We start from the raw sequence: 23,824 nt of genomic DNA, 5'->3' as shown, positions 1-23,824 counted from the left end.
ATCTCTCCGAGCTGCCTTCTGGGCAGCAGGGCCTGTCTTACTGCACCCTCTGGCAGAACATGGTTGTTTGGGATAAGTTGAGTGGATTGGAATCCTAGGTTTCTTCTCCCTCCTTCACCTTGAGCACCTCAGACCCAAGCTCTGCCCACCCCTGACGATTCTATGCCAATGACAGCTGGGAAAGCCTCTTTGCTTTCTCCTAAGACCAACCTCCCACCTAAGCCAGCTAGGGCTATGTTGGGGAATTTGGAGGGATTTAAGATGCTTTCTCCAGTGAGCTCTAGGATCCTGGCAGATGTCTAGGCTCCAGGATGTGCACAGAAGAGAGGGGCACCTGCCTCAGCCCCTACCTGGCCAGGCACCTGGGAGCCATGAGAAACTGCCCACTTGGGCTCACCTGGCAGTCTCTGCCCACAGACTGATGCATGTGTTTGGCTCTCCCAGAAAGAAGAAAAGGCCATGATCGCCAAGATGAATCGCCAGAGAACCAACTCCATTGGGCACAACCCGCCCCACTGGGGGGCTGAGCGTCCCTTCTACAACCACCTAGGGGGCAACCAGGTGTCCAAGGAGATGAAGCGGATGGTGAGTAGTGGGAGGAACAGCGGGTGGGCAGTACTCTCCAGGGCTAGGGCCTTCCTTGAGTGTGAGGATGGGGTCAGGTCCCTTGTGTTGCCTGATGGCACCTGGAGAGCCACAGAATCCACTTTGGACTAGGAGCCAGAGTGCCTAATTTCTGGCCCTGGGCTCTCTCCATGAGTCCCACAGGCTGGAAGCAGCCCTGAGTCCAGCCAGAGCCTCCAGTGGTCCGTTGGCACTGTCTGGTGGGCACCAGCTTATCAGGTGCCCTTCCTGGGCAGCTGAAACACATCCTTTGGCTCAGTTGCTCAGAGACCATCTCAGTATTTTTTGGTGAAGTGCTAGGTGATGGTCCCTCTGCCCTCTGTGCTGAGAAGTGCCCCTGCTCACTGCGGGGCACTCTGCGGGGTGAGCAGAGGCCATGGAAGGGGTGGGGGACACGGGACCCCAACTGCCTTGGAGGACAGACACCCCCCCGCCCCCCCACTGTCCCTAAACACACACCAAGAACAGGCTAATTCAGGATGTGCTGCCTGGGTTCTGTCAGTGATGACAAAGAATTCAGAGGGTGAGAGGAAGAAGGAGAGGGGTAACAGAAGTCAGGGTCTGGCAGCAGTGTTTTCCTTTGTTTTTATCAAAGAGTTTGGCATCTATGTCCGAACAAACTCCTTGGCTCACAGGCAGCCTGGTTCCCATGGGGGTTGCCCACCGTGAGAGAGGGGTGGGTGAAGCAGCAGGGTGTGGGGAGCCGTGTGTGTGTGTGTGTGTGTGTGTGTGTGTGTGTGTGTGAGAGAGAGAGAGAGAGAGAGAGAGAGAGAGAGACAGCGCGCACACGCATGCGCCAGGGTAGAAGAATGAGGTGGGGCGTGCCAGCACTAGGATCCCCAATTTGGGGTCTGTAGGTTGGAGCAGGTTTTAGCTACAGCAGCAGGGACTAGAGATAAACTCCATGAAAATCCAGCTGAGTCAGCTGACTGAGCCAGGGACAGGCTGGGGCCCCAGCCACTCTGCTGCTTGCTAACTGGCAAATAACAGATGACAGAGGTTCAAGGAAAATGTGTAAGATCAAAAAATGAATTGAGTCAAGACCTCTATTTTAGTTTTTGACAGTCAAGAAGCAACTTGCAGGACATGAAGGTTATGAGGGAACAGAGTGGGAGGGACCCAGCCTTCCCCCAGGGCTTTGAACTTGGACTTCACAGGTCTGGCCAGTGCTGCCCAGGCCACTAGCCACATTCCCTCTCCCTGGGGGGTCCTCCTCAAGGCAAAGAGCAGTCGGTGGACCTCTTTGTTCTCACCCTAGCCCTTTAATAATCTGCTGTGGATTCTGAATCCACGTGACTGGGTCCAGAGGGGGTGAGCATAGTGTGGGGCCACTGAGAGCTGGGTGCAAAGAGGGAGGCTCTCATCCAGGTGGGAGGGAAGAGGAGCAGGAAGACAGGAGGGAGAGGACAGAGCTGAGCAGGAGACTAGGCGGGGAGAGGAGAGGAAGAAGAACCACAAGCAGGCAGGAAAGGTGCCTGGTGGGCTTTCTCTGTTTAAAATTGTTGGAAAGCTTTTTTCTTTGGAGATACTTGGTATAAGCAGAGTCTTCAGTTATTTCAGAGTCCCAAAGGAGACAGTTTGGAGCATAAGCACCGGTTTAGCAGATGCATTAATCATTGTTAGGACCAGGAGCCTTGGAACCATCAGCGGAAGGGCTGTAATTGGGGAAAGGGCCGTCTCGGGGGAGACTGGCTGCCAGGCTCCTCCGTGGCATCAGCTGCCTCGCCAACACAGAGGGATGGGAAGGTGTGTGGAAGAACAGGGTTGGGGACACCTCTGCAGCAGCCTTTGGGAGAAGAGACTCCCATCCCTCATCCTGGTCGGGCAGAGTCGCCAGAGGCCGTCGCCAAAGGACCAGTTCCAGCCCCCAGCCCGCCCAGTCCGAGTGTCTAGGCTGTTGAAGGGGTAGTTCTGCCAGCCGCCAGGCACACCACTGACTTCTGGTGTTAAACTTGCCTGAAACCTTTGGGAAAGATGCTCAAAAGGAGAGATGCTACCCTGACTTCCACCGATGGTGGGGGTCGGGGATTAGGTTAAGCGGTGTCTGAGAACACTAAGAAAGGTACTAACCTGTAGGCAGCACTCTTATTTCTTTAAATCTTGTTTCGGCTTTTACTCAGCTTTTAAAACGTAGTGACAAGCTGCTCTGGTGTGCGCTTAGGCACAAGTGTCGTGAAGTCCCTGAGGGTACTTACTAATAAGAAGGTTGACAGGAAGGGCATGCAGGGGCATCTGCTCATCTAACCAGGGAAGCTCTGCGTTCTGTGGGGGCAGCAGGCTGAGCCTGGGTGCTCAGAGGAGACGAGCAGCTTGCCAAGCGGGCGTGCAAACCTCTGTGTGGATGAGCTGAGGGGCCGTGGCCTCTGTTCCTGCTTTTAGGGCCAAGGGACCGGAATTGGGAACCACACAGGACCCCCTGAGCTGAGCTGCTCCCCAGAAGTGCTGTGGCAGAACCCATGTGAGGGTCCTCCTAGTCAGGCTGAGGACCGTTGTTCTAGAAGTAGTAAGCAGATCGTGAGACTTGAACCCTTCTATGGGACTGTTCTTAACAACCATTTGCCATGGTTCATTTGCCGACACCCTAACCCAGTGCTGAGCTCTCCACACTAACATGGCATCCACCGGACCCGGTCCCCAGCCAACCCCAGTAAATGACCAAAGGAGCATAGGGGAAGGTCAGAAATAGGTTTGTTAAAAACGTGTCGGGTAGATTTCTGAGCTGCAGAGACCAGTATAAGCATAGTACAGCCTGGTTGTCCTCAGTCCCGGAGTAAAATCCTTGCTGGCCCCGTGGTGGAATTCAGTGCCAGTGCCTCACCGTATTCTGCGGAGAGCTGGCCTGTCCAGGCCCTGTGCTGCCCACTCAAGCTCGTGCTCTGAGGGATCGCGGGGGGCACCCAGCTTAGGCCCGCTCCCCAGGCGGAGCACCCACTTGACTAACACCAACTCCTCCAGCCTGGGGCTGGGATGGTGAAGTGAGCCGGGTCTTACAGCCTGGACAGAGGGCCCGATGGTTCTCAGAGGACAAGAAGGGTCTGGCATCCTCGGAAGAGCTCGGGGTCCACAGTTGGGCACTTGGATGTGCCACTAGAGGCTGCCGAGGCCCCTGGGGGCCCTCCACTGGGGGGGTAGAACAGAGAACATGGGGTGTGGTGTGGACCCCACATCTGTTTCAGCGCCTGGCAACTCTGGGTCATGAATGCTTTTTGCATTTTCAAACTGTCTGCAGTGTGCATAAAGAGAGGTGTGTTCATTTGGCCTTGGGTTCACGTGGCGCTTACTGACCTCCATGTTTGCCCAGCAGTGTGCCCCACGCTGGGCCCCAAAAGACCACAGGTCACACTCTGTCCTTGCCCTGGCAACTGGAGCCTTACCTGACACAGTCCTGGGGCTGCTTGCTACCTCTTCCACTACCTCCTGGATTCCACCCCTTTGCCACTTTAGGGAACCCACCCTTCATTCTGCCACAGCTGGTCACACCCTGAGACACATCTGTCCCTTTGTGGACTGCATAGATAAATAGGGATTTGAGTTTGGAGACCAGTAAGGGACCTTCACACTCACCCCTGCCCTGTGTATGTGAGCAGCAGTCAAACCCATGGAACGCAGGTTTCTCACCCCAACCAATCCTGGCTTTGTAAGAACACGCTAGTTCTCACATGCTAGGAAAGCTGTTACAGGTAACTGGAGCTTAACTTTCTTAAGCTCAAAACATGTGAATTCCCAGATTTTGTGTGCTCAGTGAGGCTAGGGTGGGGGCAGTGGTCACTTAATGGTTTCTCTTATTCCATCTGAGTAAGTGGTAGAATTGAGAGGTACGCACCAAGCCCAGCCTCTGGGGCAAGGGGAGTTGGGGAATTGGATGTGGGGACAGGAAGAGCTTAGACATGTGAGTTTTGCCAGTGGGTGACATGAAATCACAGTGTGCCCCCAGCACGTAGCACAGAGCGTATCCCATAGGAAGAACCTGGCTGTATTCACTGAGGGAAGGAAGGACAAACTCCTGGGTGACAGTCCTCTCTCTGTGCAGACTCCTCGGTGAGCCATAGAGAGTAAATGAGCTGCAGCCTTCCCGTAGTCCCTCTGGAAGCCTCAGTTCTCCGTCCTCTCTGTTCTCATACTTCTTTCCTTCTCTCTCTGTCCCTCTTTTTTAGGGCTTTGAAGACCCCAAGGACAAGTGAGTAACATACCCTTCTTTATTCCTGCTCTCTTGGCCTGGGGGATAGCCCCACATTCGTCTTATAGCTCAGTTTCCCCACGTTGCTTGGGGAGCAAGGCCACACAGCCTTGCCTGAGAATGACCAGAGCACTGCAGCTGACAGATGGGCAGCCCAGGAGCCCAGGGCAGAGAGGCTGGGCTCGGCACTGCCCGTTTGTAATCTTCCCACAAACACATGCGTGGACATACGTGTGCACTCACAACTACATACGTGCACGCTCTTCACATGCCTGTGTGCACGCGCACACACGCGCCTGCTGCTCTCAGCAAAATGCAGACCTTGCACGTTGGTCACCAGGTCTGGCCACATCCTGGTGCCTTGAGGGAACATGCTCCTCTTTCTCTTCCATTTCCTGGTTCTTGGGGGCTGTCAGAAACCCCACTCAAGGACTAGGCATCACCTTGAGTGATGGGCTTTTAGTTTGGCACCCTGATCATGACACCTGCTTCCCAGAGGGTGCCCTGGGCCGGGTTAAAGCAGCGGGGTAGCTCACAGCCCCTGGGGCAGCAGTCTTGCCTCTGGATCTTGGTCTTTATTTCAGGATGATGGCATGGCTGGAGAGTGAAGAGCAGAGACTGTTATCTGTGGGGAAAAACAATGAAAACTTTGATGATAAGTCATATTATACTATAATAATATATGAGTAGAGTCAGAAAAGCCTTACTGTCCGCGAGGCCCTTCAGCCAGAAGGTCAGACACTGGCAGCTTTCTGTGCATGTGTGCAGTTAATAAGCGGGGGGACTTGGGCTCCAGGTCTCAGTCCCAGCTTCCCCAGCCCTTATTAGGGCCTTTCTAATGGGCCTGGGTGCATGGGCCCAAGTGGGCCCTCTTGTGGCGCCCCCTGGTGGTCAGCCTGCCGTGTGTCTGCCCGTCTTGCTCCCCAGGAACGCCCAGGAAAGTGCAAACCCCGAGGATGAAGTGGACGAATTTCTGGGCCGTGCCATTGACGCCAGGAGCATCGACAGGCTGCGGTCTGAGCATGTCCGCAAGTTCCTCTTGACCTTCAGGGAGCCTGACTTAGAGAAGAAGGTACAGCACCCTGGGTGGGAAGGAGGCCCTGGGCAGAACCAGAACCAGGGGGAGGGGACAGGACAATAGAAGTCTCCCTTCTGCTCTCCATCACCATGGAAAGAGCCCTTTGTCTCCGTTTCCTCTGCTCCAATGCCATGCTACCCAGTAGATGGAGATTTTAGGGGGACTTTCATGGTCAGAAGAGAGAAGTCTTCACTTCCTCATGTCTCCATTTCCTTATCTGGAAAATGGGGATATTTAACATACCTTCTTCATAGGGTCATAGTGAGTATTAAATAAATCCATATATAGAAAGCACATAAGATAGTATGGGCCACATAGATGTTCCGTGAATGTCCATTGCTGTTTATGTTATTTTTATTGTTGTTATTATTGCTATCATTATCATCACCAGTGGACCCCCCTGCTGCCTCTGGCACACTGGAAAACATTTGGAAGAGGCAGTCAGTTGAGATCTCTTTGTCCCATCTCCTTAAATTGTGACTGAGAGGTTGGGTGACTTGCTCTAGGCCACCAGCGAAGTAGTGAAAGAGCCAGAACCAGACCTTGGTCCAGGGTCTTTGCCCACACCACGGCGTTTCCCCAGTGTTGAGTTAAAACGGGCTTGTGTGAACTCACGTCATCGTCCGGTGAGGCAAGCCTAGGAGGCAAGCACTGTTCACCAGCAGTTAATGGAACTGAGTCACAAAGCACCCTCTCTGGTGACTCTGTGCCAGCACAGCCTCTGTTCCCACCGCCTGTTGGTGTCTTGGGAGGAGCTGGGGCTGGGAGCTGGGCCCTCAGAGACGAGCTCTGTGATTTTGGGTGAGCCTCATGTCCTCTCTGAGCCCCAGCTTGCTCACCTGGGAAGTAGCAGCTATATAGGTCCAATACCTACGTCCATGCATAAGGATGCCATAGACCTGATATGTGTCCTAGCGCGCAAATGGCGCTCCGTGATGTGAGCCATGATCGTGACGAGTTACTCTTATGGTGACCCGACCTACAGGAAGTTTCTGGTTTGACACAATTCAACTGTCCTCCCCAACAGGCACCACTTTATAGTGCTTTGGACTGGTTTCTTGAGCACCAAGGCTAGTGCTGGTTCTTCCAGGTCTCCAGGTCTTGGGAGTGTTCTGGGGTGGAGCGGGGCTGGAGTGGACGGGGCCAGGTGTCTCTGCCCCTCTCACCCCGGACATCCCTCTCAGTACTCCAAGCAGGTGGATGACCGATTCGGTGCCTATGTGGCATGTGCCTCGCTTGTCTTCCTCTTCATCTGCTTTGTCCAGATCACCATCGTGCCCCAGTAAGTACCGTCCCTCTGGCTGTGGGGCTTCAAGGGTGGGAGGGGAGGTCATGTAGGAGAGCAGAGGCGGAGGTGTGCGCTAAGCCTGTTTAGACAGGGAGAAGTTTCCAAATGTGTCCTCGGTGGGACCGGGAAGCTACAAGCCTGACTCCTTTGTGACAGAGAGGTGAGTTGCTCCTTCCAGGGTGGGAGACTTCCCTCTGGGCGCTGCCTTGCTGCATGAGAGACTCCTTGTTGGCACTTCGTCATCTTGGCCCATTGTACCCACACTGCGGCTGCCCATTAAATCACCCAAAAGTACTCAGGTTTGCTTCTGTGTGACCTTTGGTTCTTGCAAAATCATCAATACATCTTCAAAAGATAAGGGTTTTCTGCAATTCTGGGTACTTCAAAGAATGGATTTCTGGTTCTGACGGCTTTCCTCAAAGAGATATTCTAGAATGCTTCCAAGGACTGACTGTGTCCCTTACAGAGGCCTGTGGCTTCTGAGGAACCACTCGGATGTTGCCAGTGGGCTTTTTGAGATGAAGTGTTAGGGACATAGTCACAGTAGAGTCACATGTAAACAGGAAAGATAACTGCTCCATGTCTGTTTGCGTGTGTGTGTATACATTTGTATGTGTGTGCACATGTCTGTACACATATTTGTTACTTCTTATGCAACCTTTCAAACATACAGAAAAGTAATTAATATAAGCAGCACCCATCCCCTATACTGTAAAGTATAACTATTGTTGATATTTTATAATTTATCTGTTTCTTTTCTGCTTATTTAAATTTTAGACAAAAGGACATTCCCCCCCTCCCCTCAAAAACCCTCAATACAGTCCTATTTTAAGGGCTTTCCCTTCTTAACCACAGTGCCTTATACACCAGACAAAATTAGCAGCGGTTCTCTGCAGTCGTGTAACACCAAGTCCATGTTCAGATTTCCAAAATTGTCTCCCAACGTCTTCAACTGTTAGTTTATTCATAGCCAGGATCTACCCAGGACCCACTGGTTGTGTTCAGTTATGTCTCCTAAGTCCAACTTGATCCAGAAGGGGCCCCTCATCCCAATGCCTTCTACTCTTCATTTTGAAATAATTATAGACTTATAAAAAAGTGACAAGAGTATTATGGAGGGTTTCTATACATCCTTCATCCAGTTTTCCCTCATGTTGACCACTTACATAACTGCAGTGTGATGGTCGAAACCAGGAGATTAACACTGGCATGACACACTAGTAACTGGGGTGACACTAGTAACTAGTGACCATAATCCAATTCCGTCAGTGTTGCCCCTAATGGCCTTTTTGTGTCCCAGAGGCCAGTCCAGGATCCCACATTGCATTTACCTCTTCTGTCTCCTTGGCCCCATCTAATCTGTGATACTTCCTCAGCCTTTATTTGTCTTTTGTGGCCTTAACACCCTTGATGAGTACTGGCCAATTAATGTGCAGATGTCTCAATTTGTGCTTGTCTGATGTTTTCTCATGATTAGACTGAGGTTATGCTTTTTTGACAAGAATCCCGTTCAAGTGATGTGTCCTTCTTAGTGCATGTTATCAGGAGGTACACAATGCCTTCATGTCTTGCTGCTCAAAGCCTTGAATTTTTAATGACACGTTGTTGCAGAGATAGCCATTACATGTGTACCCGCTATGACTCTGTCAGGATACCAGACACTGGCAGCCAGTTCCACTCTGGTGGTGCAGCTGATGCCCAATGCCCCCCACACGGAGGTGGTGCAGGGCTGGTGGGACTGTGGGTCCTTATTGCCACAGGATCCAATTTTTCTGGTATTGAAATGGAGCTACAGGTATAAATAGGCAACCTAGTCCTTCTGTCCCACTGCACCTGCTAGTCCAGTTGGCTTGGGCGCATAACCCTGCCTCTGGGCCGCTTTTCTTTTTCTGCAGCATGGCTTGTGGGCGGGGTTTTCCTCCTTCCCTGCTCTGCCCACAGTGGCTTCATTCCCCCTGGCCGCAGCTCTGAGTTGCCAAGGCATTGACGGAAGTCTTTCTCTAGCAGTCCTTTCTCTACAGAAGCAAGAAAGACCTACTTTAAAGGTCTTTCTTTCCCTCTGAAGAGAGTTCTCTACCTTGTTCTATTTGTGTAAGGCATCTAAGTGCTGGCCTCTGGGGGAGCCTGGAACACAGACGCCCTTTGGATGCCTCTCTAGAGGTATTCACCTGCCTTTTCAAGTCATCCACTTGCCTTTAACTGGCTCACAATGCCTGGCATCTCTAGGCCATTCTCACTCCTTGAAAGGGAAAAGGGACTTCTGTGGTCTTCTGATATGATGGTGTGTACCTTGGCCAGCCCCTGCCCCAGGAAGGCCAAACGAAGGTTCCAGGTGGAAAGTCACTGGCCACTCTTTTGTCTGAGGATTCTGGCCCATGGTGAAAGTCACCAGTGATCTGCCTCGGGAAGAAGGGGCGGGGGGTGGGGAGGGGGGTTCCTTGCATTTTCTTGCTGAACTGGCTGAAGAGCAGGGGAGCAAAACTGAGTAAGACTTGGTGTGGGGCTTGGCAGGGGACAAGATTTGGGGACTCTGTCCTCTAGAAGGATACATCACTGATGTTTCTCAGAGTGTCTGGTCGGGCTGCTGACAAATGCATTTTTTAAAATGATGGCTGTTTATCAAATCCATTTCCAGCTTTCACAGTTAATCCTAGCTGAGAGTAACTACTTGGAGGGAATAACCAGATGATTTTTAAAACAGGTCCTTAGTTAGGCAAAATATTGAGCAGGTGACACTTCTCCATTTAGCCCCCCCTCCCCCCGCAGGCTTCTGCTCCCCACAGGGAGGTGCGGGGAGGTGGCGAGGACAGGAGCCAGACCATTAAGGAGGGGTCCTGAATCAGTTCTCAAGGCTGTGTAAGCCCTTCTTAGTGAATCAGGGGCTAGAAAAGACTGGGCAGTGGATTCAGGGGGAATGGAGCCACTTCCTTTTCCTTCCAGAGGTTTTCAGGGCCCCAGAATTCCCCACCTCCTCTCTTTTTCCAGCTCCGTGTTCATGTTGAGTTTCTACCTGACCTGTTTCCTGCTGCTGACCTTGGTGGTGTTTGTGTCCGTGATTTATTCCTGCGTGAAGGTGAGTCTAGCTCGCACCTGAGCCCCCAGCCGCCTTCTTCCCTCCCTCCCCAACCCACTGATAAGGAGCTCCTCCCAGGAGCCCAGGAGTCACCCTTGGGATCAGGGATGCATTATGCTGGGGCACAACTCTTGATTGGCATTGGCAGCAAGCTCGACTATAGGGAGCACTTTGTCAGTGGAGCCTTATTTGTGTTGGCTACTTTAATCTGCTTTTGCAAATCTTTGCAACAAGGAGATAGTGTCACTGCCTCTTCTGTCTGTCCCCTTGGTATCCAGTAGGATGAAGGAAGGGCACCTAGCACAATGCCTGCTTGGAGCAGTGGTCAATAAATATTTGCTGAAAGACTGAGTGTGGAAGAGACCTCTCTCAACACCCCTTTCAGTGTCCCCATGTGCCCGGAATTGGCTCTGGAGGGACCACAAGGATGATGGCTTTTGAATCGCCCATCATAGAGATGAGGAGAGTGGCCCAGAGTGGTTCAGTGTTTCAAACAGGGCCACACAGCTAATAATGTGGGCAGAAAATCCTATTCTGTGTTTTTCTCCCCTGCCTCCTCTTAGGCAGGCTGTGTCCTTCAGGAGACCTGGCCACAAGCCATTCTGGTCTGTGGTGGAAATCACTCATGTTCCCCTTTGCTTTGTCTACCAAGCCTTTGCGTCATTTCCTTCCCTAGTGGTTTAAGACTTCCCTGATGGGACAGCCTGGCCCCAGAAAGCACTCTGTCCCCAGGCAGGGACAAGCCCCTCCGGCTTCTGCTGTAACCATTTCTCTGCTCCTCCTCAACACTCACTTGGAGCCAAGCCCTGGGCAGGGTGCAGGGGCAGACTCTGCCATCATTCCCTACACACACTGCAGTAAGAACCACATTCTTCTTCTGGAAGGATTGGACCTTTGTCGCCTCCAGAGTCCCCTTTCTCTCTCCACACTCTAAGCAGGGTATTTTGTTAGACTGTTAATTGTTTAATTACCTAATGGTCAAGGTCTTGGTGGACTAATTGTCAGAACTGGAAGCCCCCCCCACCCCCCAACTGGGAATCCTCCGGAGTGATTTAGCCCTCCCCCTGAGCGGATACAGAAGGTGACACCCCGAGAGAGGCAGGGTGGGCCTGGGTCAGTTGGCGTGTTGAGCTGTGTGCTTGGCCAGTGACTTCACTGCCTCGTAGGGTTTAATCCTAGTCCCCTGCCTCTCCACCAGCTCCTTCCTCAAGTCTGTGTTGAGTCACCTCCTGCCTTTTGGTCTTTCTGTTGTCTTGCCCCTACACCTCACTCCCAACCTGCTTTTTCCCTCGGGAGCACTTCCACTTTCTCTATCTCGTGGCTGTGAAAGTACATGGTACATTCACAGTAGCCAAAAGGGGGAAACAACACAAATGTCCATCAACAGATGAATAGATAAGCAAAAATGGTATATCTACGCAATGGACTGTTACCTACCCACAGAAGGGAATGGAGTTCTGACACACGCTACAATATGGATGAACCTTGAAAACATGCTTAAAGAAGCCAGACTCAAAGGGACATGTATTGTATGATTCCACTTGTACAGAATATCTGGAATAGGCAAATTCATAGAGACAGAAAGCAGATAGAGGGTCCTGAGGTTGTCAGGATGGGGAATGGAGAATTAGTGCTTTGTGGGTACAGAGTTTCTGTATCGAGTGATGGAAGGGTTTTGGAACTAGGGCATTTTGGAAATAGAGTGGTAATGGTTTGCACATTATGCATATAATTAATGCCACTAATTTGTACAGTTAAAATGCAAATTTTTTATCTTTTTTTAATGTTTATTTACTAATTTGAGAGAGAGCCAGAGTGTGAGCGGAGAGGGAGACACAGAATCCAAAGCAGGCTCCAAGATCTGAAATGTCAGCACAAAGCCCGATGCGGGGCTCAAACTCACAAGCCGTGAGATTATGACCTGAGCCGAAGTCAGACGCTTAACTGACTGAGCCACCCAGGCACCCAAAATGCAAATTTTATGGTACATGTATTTTACCACAGTAAAGTCACAACAACCTAAGAAAAAAGGTGCACCATAGCTAAAAAGGCCTTGTAAACATTCTTTACCTGAACATCCAAAAGAATCGTCTCTCTTTTTAAGTTATAAATTGAGGCAAAGTCATTGTTGGACGTACCCAATGAGCTTATTCAAGTCTGAATCAAAGCTATATGTAGTCTACAATTTTAAAACTAGAATCTAGACTTCTCTCTTTCCTGTTCCCTCCTTTGAGAAATCTGAGCTGCTCTGACTTCATTTACGTTTCCTGATTGGCATGTGTTCCTGATGGTAGGGGGGAGTGGAGGTGGGGGAGGAAGGCTCATGGCCCCGCCTGCACTGGCTATTTTGAGTTAATACTTTGGTCCAGTGAATTCTTTTTGCCACTGTTTGAGATTATTTATGAAAATCATTCCTGCCTCGTGTTTTTTTGAATCCATCTATTTTGTAATCAATGTCACCTTCAATAATTTTATTCTCAATTCCTTTATCCAGCTCAGTGATTTTTCTGACGCTTCTGTGGTGGCCAGGGTTCCCTCGGCGGGAGAGCCTGGTGGATGGAGTGCCTGTCCCCCACCCACTCCATCCCTCGCCCCTCCGCACACACCCCCCTCAACCAGGAGAGGCTGCTGCTTCCAGCTTATAGATATAGAGCTTCTATAAACTATTAAGGAGAAAAGTGCTCCCTGGCATAACAAATCTGACACCTGCTGATTTGGGCCTTTGGGCCAGGAGTCAAGTAGACTGTAGTACCCACCTTGAGGTCCTCACTGCATTTCCCTGCACCTCCCCCCCCCCCCCCCTCTGATGCGCCATCTTCTCAGCATTTCTCCACTTTCTGGGAAGTAGACCCTCACTGGAGAAGTTGTTTGTAGCTTGAACTCCTCTTCCATTTCATTATTCTTTCCTCTTCCATGTGGATGAACTGTTTGCACACTGAGATGTGACAGGGGTACTTCTCTGGCATCTGTGCAGCAGGGTGGACTGGCCTCGCTTTCCCTAATGCCGGGCGCGGCCTGTCCTGGACCCCACTGCACACTGCCTGCAGGTGCATGGACTAAAAGTTGATTTTATCACCTTTTCAAGGTATTGCCCTATAGCTGACTGAACTGGAATTTTCTGTGTCATTCTGTTTTCACTTCGAAAACACTTGCCCTTTAGCAGAACCCAGACATTTCTCATCTTACTTGCACAGTTTTTCAGGAGTCATGGGCAGTGGCTTTCTGATGAGATATGACAGTTCTAAATTACCTGCAGCATGAGCCCAGCGGATCCAAAGCCAGGCAGCTCTGTCAGACATGGTTTCTTTCTCTTTTCCATTTGTTTTCCCATTTCCCCAATACAGCGTGGCCTTACTTGCTCAAATGTCGATGTTTTCACCTTTTTGTAGAGAGAAATGTGAAGAAAGTATCGACTGAATTAGTCGGATTAGCCAAGTTAGTTGTATCAGCTGTCTGTCAGGGAATGGCTTCCTGGGTCCTTTTTGTGGGAAAGTTTTTCTGGAACTTCCTACCGAGTGCTCCGATGGCCTTTTCATGGTGGGCCTGTTTGGTCCTCTCCTGACACAGCATGATCTGGTTCACAGACATCTCTGGGGACTTGGGGCTAACCTGGTGTCTTGGTCTCCTGGCCTCGCTGCTCAGAGCATCGGCTTCCCTTCAGGGCCCCGCGGTCTCTGGGCTGCTTTGCCCTAAGGATCATCCCTGGAGCACTTCTTTTCTTCTGGCGATGCCGTCTCAGAAGGCCAGTCTGAGCATCTGCACACGTCGCTCCTCCCTTCCCTTGGCATCTGTGCTGCCCTGGGCCCCACAGCTGCTTGTCTTAGAAAAAGGCATGCTGAGGGGTGCCTGGGTGGCTCAGTTGGTGAAGCGTCTGTCTTCAGCTCAGGTCATGATCTCACGGTTCGTGGGTTTGAGCCCTGTGTCAGGCTCTGTGCTGATAGCTCAAAGCCTGGAGCTGCTTCAGATTCTGTGTCTCCCTCTCTCTCTGCCTTTCCCTCACTCATGCTCTGTCTCTCTCTGTCTCTCAAAAATAAGTAAACGTTAAAAAAATTAAAAAAGAGGGGCGCCTGGGTGGCTTGGCCGGTTAAGCGTCTGACTTCGGCTCAGGTCATGATCTCATGGTCCGTGAGATCGAGCCCCGCATCGGGCTCTGTGCTGACAGCTCAGAGCCTGGAGCCCATTTCAGATTCTGTGTCTCCCTCTCTCTCTGCCCCTCCCCTGTTCATGCTCTGTCTCTCTCTGTCTCAAAAATAAATAAACGTTAAAAAAAATTTTTAAAAAAATTAAAAAGAAAAGAAAAAGCCACGCTGCATCCCTCCTTGCCATCACACAAGGGTCCGGACTCAGAATCTCAAATTGGGAATGGCTGGAGCAGTGAAGCAGCCCAGACACCCACCTGAGACTGGAATCCCTTTGTGATAATAAGGATGGGCTGGCCTCTGCTTGATTACCTTCAGGGATGGTGAGCTCAGTCACGTCTCCTGAGTACAGCCTCTCCTCTTTTTGGGCACCTCTGACTGTTCCATCAGCCTCCCTGTGACTTCTGCCCCATCCTCCTATGCTTGTTTCTGACAATGCTAGCATTTCTCCTACCTCCACTCAGATGGGTAGAAGAGGTTGGCTGCCTCCTTTCCCCACCTTCTGGTTTGGGCCCCCTGTCTTTACTGTGGCTCATTAGCATGTTCTTACTTGGAAGGCCAGACTCCTTTCCTGCATTTTGGAGCTTGGGAGTAGATAGGCACAGAAGGAGTACTTGGCCACATAGCTCTTGGCGTGTGTGTGCATGCTTGTGTGCACAGGTGTATACATGTGTGTATTTAAATCTCCATCCTCCAGGCTGCTGGCTCCTCTTAGCTTGTCTCCCACAGACTCCCGGGACCTGACTGCCTGAGCTCCTGGGAACTGTGGCCAGGGCTGCTTCTAGGCTCTGTGTGCTCTGTGTAGTCACCAGAAACCTCTTCTCCCTCCCTGCAGCCTGAAGTCCACCACCGCACCCCCCTGCCCTTGCTGGCACTTCTTTCTACCCCAGCCTGGCTACTGTCCCCAGTTTTTGAAATAGGGTCTTACTACACTACAGTACCTCTTACCTCTTAGGTATCTTCTGTCCTGTGGGGACTTTAGAGCCCCACACTCACCTTCTCCTAGCATGCTCAGGGGCACGTTTTGTCTATTAGAGGATACATTTTGCCAGACACACATTTCTTTGGGGATAGAGAGCGTTTCACTCCAGGAGGCGTATCTTCAGTTCATCCCATGGCTGTTGAGTCAGGCAGTTGAGGGTCCACATCCCAGCTCTGCACTTCGAGCTGTGTTTTCTAAGCTTTGAAGAGGGCGTTTATCACATCCATACTGCAGATGGGGTCAGTGAGGCTCAGAGAGCTTAGGCAGCTTTCCTGAAGCCCTGGAGCTAGGAGGTGCCATAGCTGGGATTTAAACCCCAGTGGTTCTAGATTCCAGAGCCACAGTCCTTCCTCCCAAAGACTCTGCCTTTGTTAATATGTCCATTTGACCCCAGGGAGTGCAGTGGTGTGGAGCCTGCCTTGTTTGGCCTCTGCAGTTTTTATATCTTAAAAAAAAAAAAAAAATGTCGTAAAGTAGGAGCTACTGCTTTTTAAAATCAGTTTCTTGTCAAAAAGGCTGTTTTCTTCATTTTTTTTCCATTAGATTTCATCACCTTTTTTCATCTCTGCAATACCCTGACCCCACATCACAGAACCAGGACCCCAGGCTGGTCATCAATTTGCCTGGAGGTTTTCAGAGTGGCCGAGATCAAAACTGTCCTTCACCCCAGTCATGGTTTATTAATTATGTCCCCACTCCTGTATTTCATGTTGAATTGATTTGAGTTCATCGGACTGGGAATGTACTGGTTTGGAATTTTTTTTTTTAATCTTTTGTTTTTGTTTTTGTTTTGTTTTTTGAGCTCTAATTGAGAGTGAGCAGGCATTGAACAATTGTTTGCACAGGCACAATTATCCTGCTGGAAAAAAAAATAGTCTCCAAGATCTGGTGGCAAGATCTCTGTGAGAAAACTCTGTCCAGGTGAAGACGTTCACCGTCCGCACTGGGATTAATATGATGGGAGTTAGGGTCAACATACAGATGAACTTTTTGACTACAGGAGATGAGATACTCTATATCAACTGATACCAGAGCAGGATGTCAAATCTTCTGGAGATTTGAAGTTTTAAAGTGAAGAGCAGGTCTTTTTAAAGGATGACAAAGGAAATCGGCTTGTAGCAAGCCAGTGCATTAAAAGTCAATCATTTGTTAGATGTGAAGTACTTTTCCAGACTGAATTTTAAAAATAGCCTGCAGTTCTTCTCCCGGCCTCTGGGTGGCCCCTGTGGGGCTCCTGGTCCCACCTTCCCTGGGAAGCAAGCCCGTGTGCATATCCTGTTCCCCAGCCAATTTCTAATAACTAATAACTTTTGCCTACATCTCATCGGTGAGTGCAAAATAATAAAAGAAACCCTTCAATTGATGGATAGGGTGATTGGAACTGAAATTATTTAAATAACATGGGTCGGGGCATAGGATGGAATGGCAACATTTCAAGCAGACAAAAATTAGAAACCATCTGTCATACCTTTTCAGAGTGGGATCCTCATGCTAGTGCCAGAACACTTTCCCCAGCTATGAAACAAAAAAGTCCTTCAATAGGAAACAGGGATTTTCACTCTTACTGGCAATAGAGCTCTTTAAAAATGCAAATATTAAGTAAATTTTCTATTGAATTTAGCAGCTCACGAAGCACTTTAGTATGCATCATTTCACCGAGTCTTCATGGCCACCTTGGGAGATAGATCTCCCCTACATATAAATAGGAAAGCTGCAGCTCAGAGCCCTTGATGATTTTCCCAGGGTCAGGCAGCTGGTAAGAGCTGTGTAATAAGTTCCTTATGGAGATACAATTCACATCTATAAGATGCACCTTTATGAAGGTGGATGAAACTGTAATTCAGTAGTTTTTAGTATATTCATAAAGTTGGGCAACTGTTAACCACTATAATTCCAGAACATTGTCATCATCCTGAAAAGAAACCCCATACCTGTTAGCAGTCGCTGTTCATTCCCTGCTCGCCAAAGCCCCTGGCAGCCTCAAACTCTCCTTTCTGTCCGTATGAATTTTCCTGAACTCCTACAACGTGTGGCCTTTTGAGATTGTCTTCTTTCACTTAGCATATACTCTCATATCATGTAAAAACATTTTGTTCCTTTTCATGGCCAAATGATATTCCATTCTGTGGAAATATCACATTTAGTTTATCAATTTGAGTAGTTTCCACTTTCAAGCTATAATGAATAGTACTGCTATGAACATTTGTATACGAGGTTTTACATGGACTTACGTTTTCAGTTCTCTTGGGTATATACCTACAAGTACAATTATTGGGTCATATGGTAACTGTTGATCATTTTGAGAAACTGCCAACCTGTTTTCCAAAACACCTGCACTATTTTACATTCCCACCAGCAATGGATGAGGATTCTGATATCCCTATGTCCTTACCAACACTTGTTATCACCTGACTTTTTGATTATAGCCATCCTGGTGGGTGTGAGGTGGTATCTCATGTTTTTGATATGCATTTCCCTGATGACTCACAACAAACATCTTTTCATGTCATGTGCTCATTGGCCATTTGTATAGATTCTTTGGAGAGATACCTATTCAAATCATTGTCCCATTTTTAAATTGGGTTGTCTTATTGTTGAGTTGTAAGAGCTCCTTGTATACTGTAGTCCCCCCCTTATCCATGATTTCATTTATTATGGTTTCAGTTCCTGTGGTCTGGAAACAGATGACCCTCCTTCTGACGTATCGTCAGAAGGTCAGTAGTAGCCTAACACTACCTCACGGTGCCTACATCATTCACCTCACTTCCTTGCATCACGTAGGCATTTTATCATCTCACATCGTCAGCAGAAGGGTGAATCCAATAAGATATTTTCAGAGAGAGGAGAGACCACATTCACATAACTTTTATTGTAGTATATTTTTGTAATTGTTATGCTTTTGTATTAGTTATTGTTATTAATCTCTAACCATGCCTAATTTATAAATCAAACTTTATGCTAAGTGTATGTATATAGGACAAAGCATAGTATATATGCATTTCTGTACTGTCTACAATTTTAGGTCTCTTGGGGGGGGTCTTGGAATATATCCCCATGCGTAAGAGGAGACTACTGTATTCTGGTTGCAAGACCCTTATTAGAGATATGGTTTGCAACAATTTCTCCTATTCTCTGGGTTGTCTTTTTGCTTTCTTTCTTAAATGGTACATAATACAAAATTCTCCATTGTAACCTTTTTAAATGTACTGTTCAGCAGCATTAAATGCATTCACTCTCTGGTGCAACCATCATCACTGTCCGTCTCCAGAACTTTTTCATCTTCCCAAACTGAACCTCTATACCCATTAACCAATTAACTCCCCACTCTGCCTTTACCCCTGGCACCTGCCATGGTGGACAAAGCCAACTGTGTAGATACAGTGGACTGGGTCATTTAGCTACCAAAATTGAGGTGGGTCTTTGGTTGGACATGCTGTTTGTCTAATTGAAGGAAATGTAGGGAGGGTAGGTGAGGGGAAACAGGAGATCAATGGGAGTCCTGAAAAAAAGGTTCGCTTAATTCACTTGTCTAGGGCCCCACCCTCCTGCTCACATGCTACTCTGTCCCCTTCTCACAAGCCCATTTCCTCCCTTCAGACCCTAAGTTTTCTCCAAGTCCTCAGGCCCACAGCGTCTTACTGCCAAGAAGCCTTCTGACCCTCCTTGGGAAAGTTCTGGGACCTTCCAGGCTTCCTTAACTGCCTGATTGTAACCCTGACTGGCCCAGAACTCACATGGCGGATTCATGTGCCTTTTCCTCTGTTCTGCTGGGGGCAGGATAGCACCTTTCCTTCCACCACGCCTCTCTCCCCTGTAAGCTTCCCAGGTAGACTCACTCCTGGCCAGCCGCAGATTCTGTGCTGTCGTCGGCCGGGAGCAGTGGGTCAGTGGTGTGAGCCATCGCACAGTTGCACACTAGGAGGGCGTTCAGAAAGGACCTGGGGTTATGCTGGCACGAGACAAAGATGGAGGGGAGGGAGGGCTCCCCAGCTCCTCTATGGTGGTCTGGAGAGTCCTCACTGAACTCTGTTCTGTCTCTCTCCTTCCTCTTCCCTTGGTTCAGCTCTTCCCGGCCCCGCTGCAGACCCTTTCCAGGAAGATCGTGCGGTCCAAGACGAACAGCACCCTGGTCGGAGTGTTCACCATCACCCTGGTGTTCCTGTCGGCTTTTGTCAACATGGTAGGTGGCTCCACCCCCCACGCCTCCCTGGAGCTCCCTCTCCCCCAGAATTTCTCATTCGGTCTTCCCCTCAGGTCTGGATTCAGATTTGACTCCTAAAGCCTCTCACACAGGCTTTTAGTTCCTTGCTCTCAAGGCTGGAGGGACCAGAAAGACTCAGGAAGTCCCCAGGGGACGTTTATGAGCCCTAGCCTGGGCAGCCGGGCCAACCTTGCTGGCTCCTTGACTTCTTCCAGGCTCCTCTCCTGTCCCCCCCGTCAGTGTCAGGCTGCACCTGAGACCAGGGTGGACAGACACCCGCTGCCCTGTGGAGATGGGCTGCCCTCGCCTGGCCCCCACAGCTGACCCTCTCCCCCGCTGCCCCTAGTTCATGTGTAACTCCAAGGACCTGTTCGGCTGCCTGGCGGATGAGCACAACATCAGCACCAGCCAGGTCAACGCGTGCCATGTGGTGGAGTCGGCAGTCAACTACAGCCTGGGTGATGAGCAGGGCTTCTGCAGCAGCCCCTGGCCCAACTGCAACTTCCCCGAGGTAATGGGCAGGGGGCTCTGGGTGCAGACAGACCCCTCTGCCCCGCTCCCTCTCTGCCTTTGGCTGCTCTGGGGGAGTCAAGGGCTCTCAAGCTCATAGCCATCCCAGAGACCCTATCCCAGTCTCTCAGTCCGTGTGCCGTACATCAGTGAACGAGGCCAGCCTTCTCCATGCAACAGTAAAACAGCATGCTTGCCGTGGGCCAGGCACTGTGCTGAGTATTTGACATAGATTTACTCATTTCGTCCTCACAGCAGCCCTTTGACATAGACACTGTTAATATCTTTTTTACACAGATGAAAGTGAGGCACAGAGAGGGTAAGTCGCTTGCCCAAGGTCACACAGCTAGGAAGTGGTAAAGCCAGAGCTTTCACCCAGGTCGTCTGGCTCCAGAATTCTTAGCCTTAACCTGAGGGCAGAGCTGTTTGTGGACCCTCCACTTTGGAGCAGGCCTGCCTCAGGAGAACCTGCCTGAGCTTCTCTGCTATGGGCCAGAGAGCAGGAAGGGAAGCAAAGGAACCCAGTCCCAACCCAGTACTGCCATCGAGGTCACCCATTCAAAGTGTACATACAATTCAGTGGCTTTTAGGATATTCACAGATGTGTGCAGCCATCGTCGTTATCTAGGTAGAACATTTTCATCACCCCCAAAGAAATCATACCCATAGGTTATTGGGTTTAAACACCGAGAACCCTTAGAGAGCAGCATGCATTAAGTGCCGATGGTATGTGTGGTGCTTCATTCACCTTTTCCTCAGGAAGCTCTCCGAGCCTGAGGCCAGGCTTCCAGCCCAGGGCATCTACGGCACGCACTGGGTAGTTCCCATACCCCAGCTGCCTTCGGGGCTCTCATGGAACCTGTGAGGTGATGGTAGTTGTTACCCTTTTCTGGGGAAAGTCCAAGCTTTCATCCAGTTCCAAAAGGGCCCCGTGACTCACAGAAAGGTCCAGAACTGCAGTGAGGGCCGCCGGGGCAGTCACAGAGCTGGCCTCCCTCCCCCAGCCCTGGGAATGAGCCCAATCCATCTCCCCTGTACAGATGGGACAAGGGAACCTCCATGAAGGGCAGGACTCCCGCCAGCATTCACCTAGACAAGCGCCTCTCTTCCACCTGCCGCTGGGTCCGGCTGAGCCCTCCCAACCTGCCGGGGCGGTGGGGGGGGCGGGGGGGGCAGCCGAGTCTCCCTTCTGCCTCTGCTCCCTCGTGCAGCTGGCGGAGCTCACAGGAACTGCTGCTTGAGGGCTGTTTGCTGAGAAGCAGGGGCTTGTTTGATCTGACAGTTGCCCCTTGGTGTTTGCTGCTTCATGGCAGATGCTGAGGAATGGGCGAAGAGAGTGGGGATGGTGGCTGTAGGGCTTATTCCAGCTCCTCACTTGAGGGACATGGTTGGTCCCAGCCTTCAGCCCTCACCAGTCTGACCAGTTCCAGTCCCACTGACCCCAGGCCTTGATGACTACAGAGCTCTCGGGCTCACAAGTCTTCTGATTCAGCAACTCCTCACAGATCCCAAGGCCCTTGGGGACACCACCTGTAAGCCTTGGCCTCCTGGCTCTCTGGCTCAGGGTCTGAATGGGCATCCAGGCTGGCCCTGGGGGCTCCCTCCCCGCCCTCCCCCCCCCACCCCCAAGGACAGGATTATTATCCTTGGGGCTGTTTTTATCTGGGTGGACCCCCCCCCCTACTCCTTCCTCTGCCCCTGTTCCAGGTAGTGGCTTGAGGCTAGCCCCTCCCAGGGGGCCCTCTGTATCCCCTCTCTGGGTTCCTGAAGGCCTGAAGAGGCTCAAGGTCCAACCTGGGAGCGTCCCCCACTGCCATTTGGCCTCCAGCCCAAAGCAAAGGAAGTGCATAGTGAGTCTGAGTGCCTGACTCAGAAGTCATGATGCTAAATTTAAAAGAAAGAACAAAATAACGACGGTGGCATGTCTAGGATTAGCATCAGGGGACGACAGAGCAGAAAGGAACCTCCGAGGTCTCTGGTTCAGCTCCTCTATTGTCTGAGAAAGAAACCGAGGCTCCAAGACCAGAAGGGACTTCCCCAGGGTAAATCGTGTAGGGACACAATCCCTGGTCTGCAGCCTTCTGGGCCAGATAGATTCAGAACTTTGGAATTTTTCAGAGTTTGAAAGAGTATCTCACACCCCCAGTGTAGCCTGGGCAGCACCTGATAATGAAATACAGTAATATTTCTGCAGCAAAATGTATGAATCGTCCCCAGAAGCAGGCTAAAGATGATAATTAGCATCATATCACGTGGGGCAGGCTTTGTCACCAAATAAGGCCAGTTCAGATGTTGCCACCACATTAGTCATGAAAATAGTTTTGGTTTGCAAACCGTGGGATTTCACGTTGCAGGTCAGGGGCTGGGGCCTGTGCTGTCTGCAGTTACTGAGGAAACCAGGCGCTTCCTCTCATGGAACGGCAGCGGTGAGCCGGTGACATTGGAGCTTTTGCAGATGGGGAAAATGAGGCTTAGAACTAAGTTGAATAAATGGCGCAAGTCACACCAACAGTCCACAATGAATCAGAGTTACGACTCGAGTCTGCCTGAGCCTGGAGCTCTGCTCTAACCACTGGGCGCTGCTGCCAGCATTGGCCAGACTCAGCCTAGAGCCCCATCTTCTGGTTCCTAACCAGGGCCCTTCTGGTTACGTCACAAGTTCGCATCAGCCTAAACGTGGCTGGCTCAGGGGGGCGGGGCGTGGGGCCGGGAAGGGTGGGGCCAGGGCCCTGAAGCCCGCTGCCCTCTTTCCGCAGTACTTCACCTACAGCGTGCTGCTCAGCCTGCTGGCCTGCTCCGTGTTCCTGCAGATCAGCTGCATTGGGAAGCTGGTGCTCATGCTGGCCATTGAGCTCACATACGTGCTCATTGTTGAGGTGCCCCGCGTCACGCTCTTTGACAACGCCGACCTGCTGGTCACCGCCAATGCCATGTAGGTGGCTCCCCACACTGGGTCTGGGGCAGTGCAGGGAGGTTGGAAGAGCGGGCGGCTGGGAACCTGGGCTGCAGGGGGCCCTTGCGAGGGGAGTGTTGCGTTGCCCCCCAGCCTACCACCTGGGCAAAGCACCAGTGTCTAGTCTTCCTCCTCTCTTTCCCAGTGGGTGGGGGAGTGGCCTCAGGGTGAGTAGGTCCTGCTGTCCCCTCCAGTTTGTTATTCAGTCCTGCCCTCAGGCCTCAGTGAATTGTTCCTCATTTGTTCAGGACAGTCTCTGATGAGCTATTTTCACTTAACTCCATCTGCCTGTGGCACTTCAGGCCCAGAGGGGTAAAGATTCAACAGAGCTGGACGGCAAGGTCTGTGAGAGCAAAAGAACAGCCTTTGTTGTTCATGGGCTCTATGTCCTGCCTCGAGCTAGGCACTGGGACATACATTATCCCTTTTCAGCCTCAGAGCAACTTAGCAAGGTCGACAGGGCTGCCAGGATGGTTGGGTAGTCTGTGCACTGCTCAAAGGCTCCTAGTTATGATGGTGAGTCGTTAGGTCCCACATCTAGGTAGCAGGCATGGGAGTTGTGCCTCAGGCTACCTAGCTCCCAGTAAATTGGGAATAATACCTATAGTAGTAAAATGTAGGTAAAATGCTTGATATCAATGCTCTTTTCTTCCCATCACTCTATCCTCCCCCCCCCCCCCCACACACATATACACTGGGAAGTGCAAAAAATGTGACAGGTCTGTGTCTCCTGAGAAAATGCAGCTAACTGTGTTTTCTCCAAGTTATAGGATGGGATCCATTTATCCATCTATCCATT

General features: G+C 50.7%; 1 protein-coding gene across 1 annotated transcript in view; it reads left to right on the top strand.

Annotated features, from left to right (window-relative positions):
* The window catches only part of ADCY5 (adenylate cyclase 5), a 145,414-nt gene that overhangs the window by 110,728 nt on the left and 10,862 nt on the right, over positions 1-23,824 (top strand). Inside the window, exons 8-15 of the mRNA XM_060639765.3 lie at positions 445-585; positions 4,779-4,801; positions 5,729-5,873; positions 7,064-7,161; positions 10,153-10,240; positions 19,425-19,541; positions 19,909-20,073; positions 22,829-23,004. Coding sequence (XP_060495748.3) covers positions 445-585; positions 4,779-4,801; positions 5,729-5,873; positions 7,064-7,161; positions 10,153-10,240; positions 19,425-19,541; positions 19,909-20,073; positions 22,829-23,004 — 953 coding nt within the window. The remainder of the gene's footprint in view (positions 1-444; positions 586-4,778; positions 4,802-5,728; positions 5,874-7,063; positions 7,162-10,152; positions 10,241-19,424; positions 19,542-19,908; positions 20,074-22,828; positions 23,005-23,824) is intronic.

Source organism: Panthera onca, chromosome C2 (genome assembly GCF_046562875.1).
Source record: "Panthera onca isolate mPanOnc1 chromosome C2, mPanOnc1 haplotype 2, whole genome shotgun sequence".
NCBI classification, from domain to species: Eukaryota; Metazoa; Chordata; class Mammalia; order Carnivora; family Felidae; genus Panthera; species Panthera onca.
The sequence above is the reverse complement of the archived record's forward strand: the minus strand, read 5'-3'. Positions and strand labels throughout refer to the sequence as shown.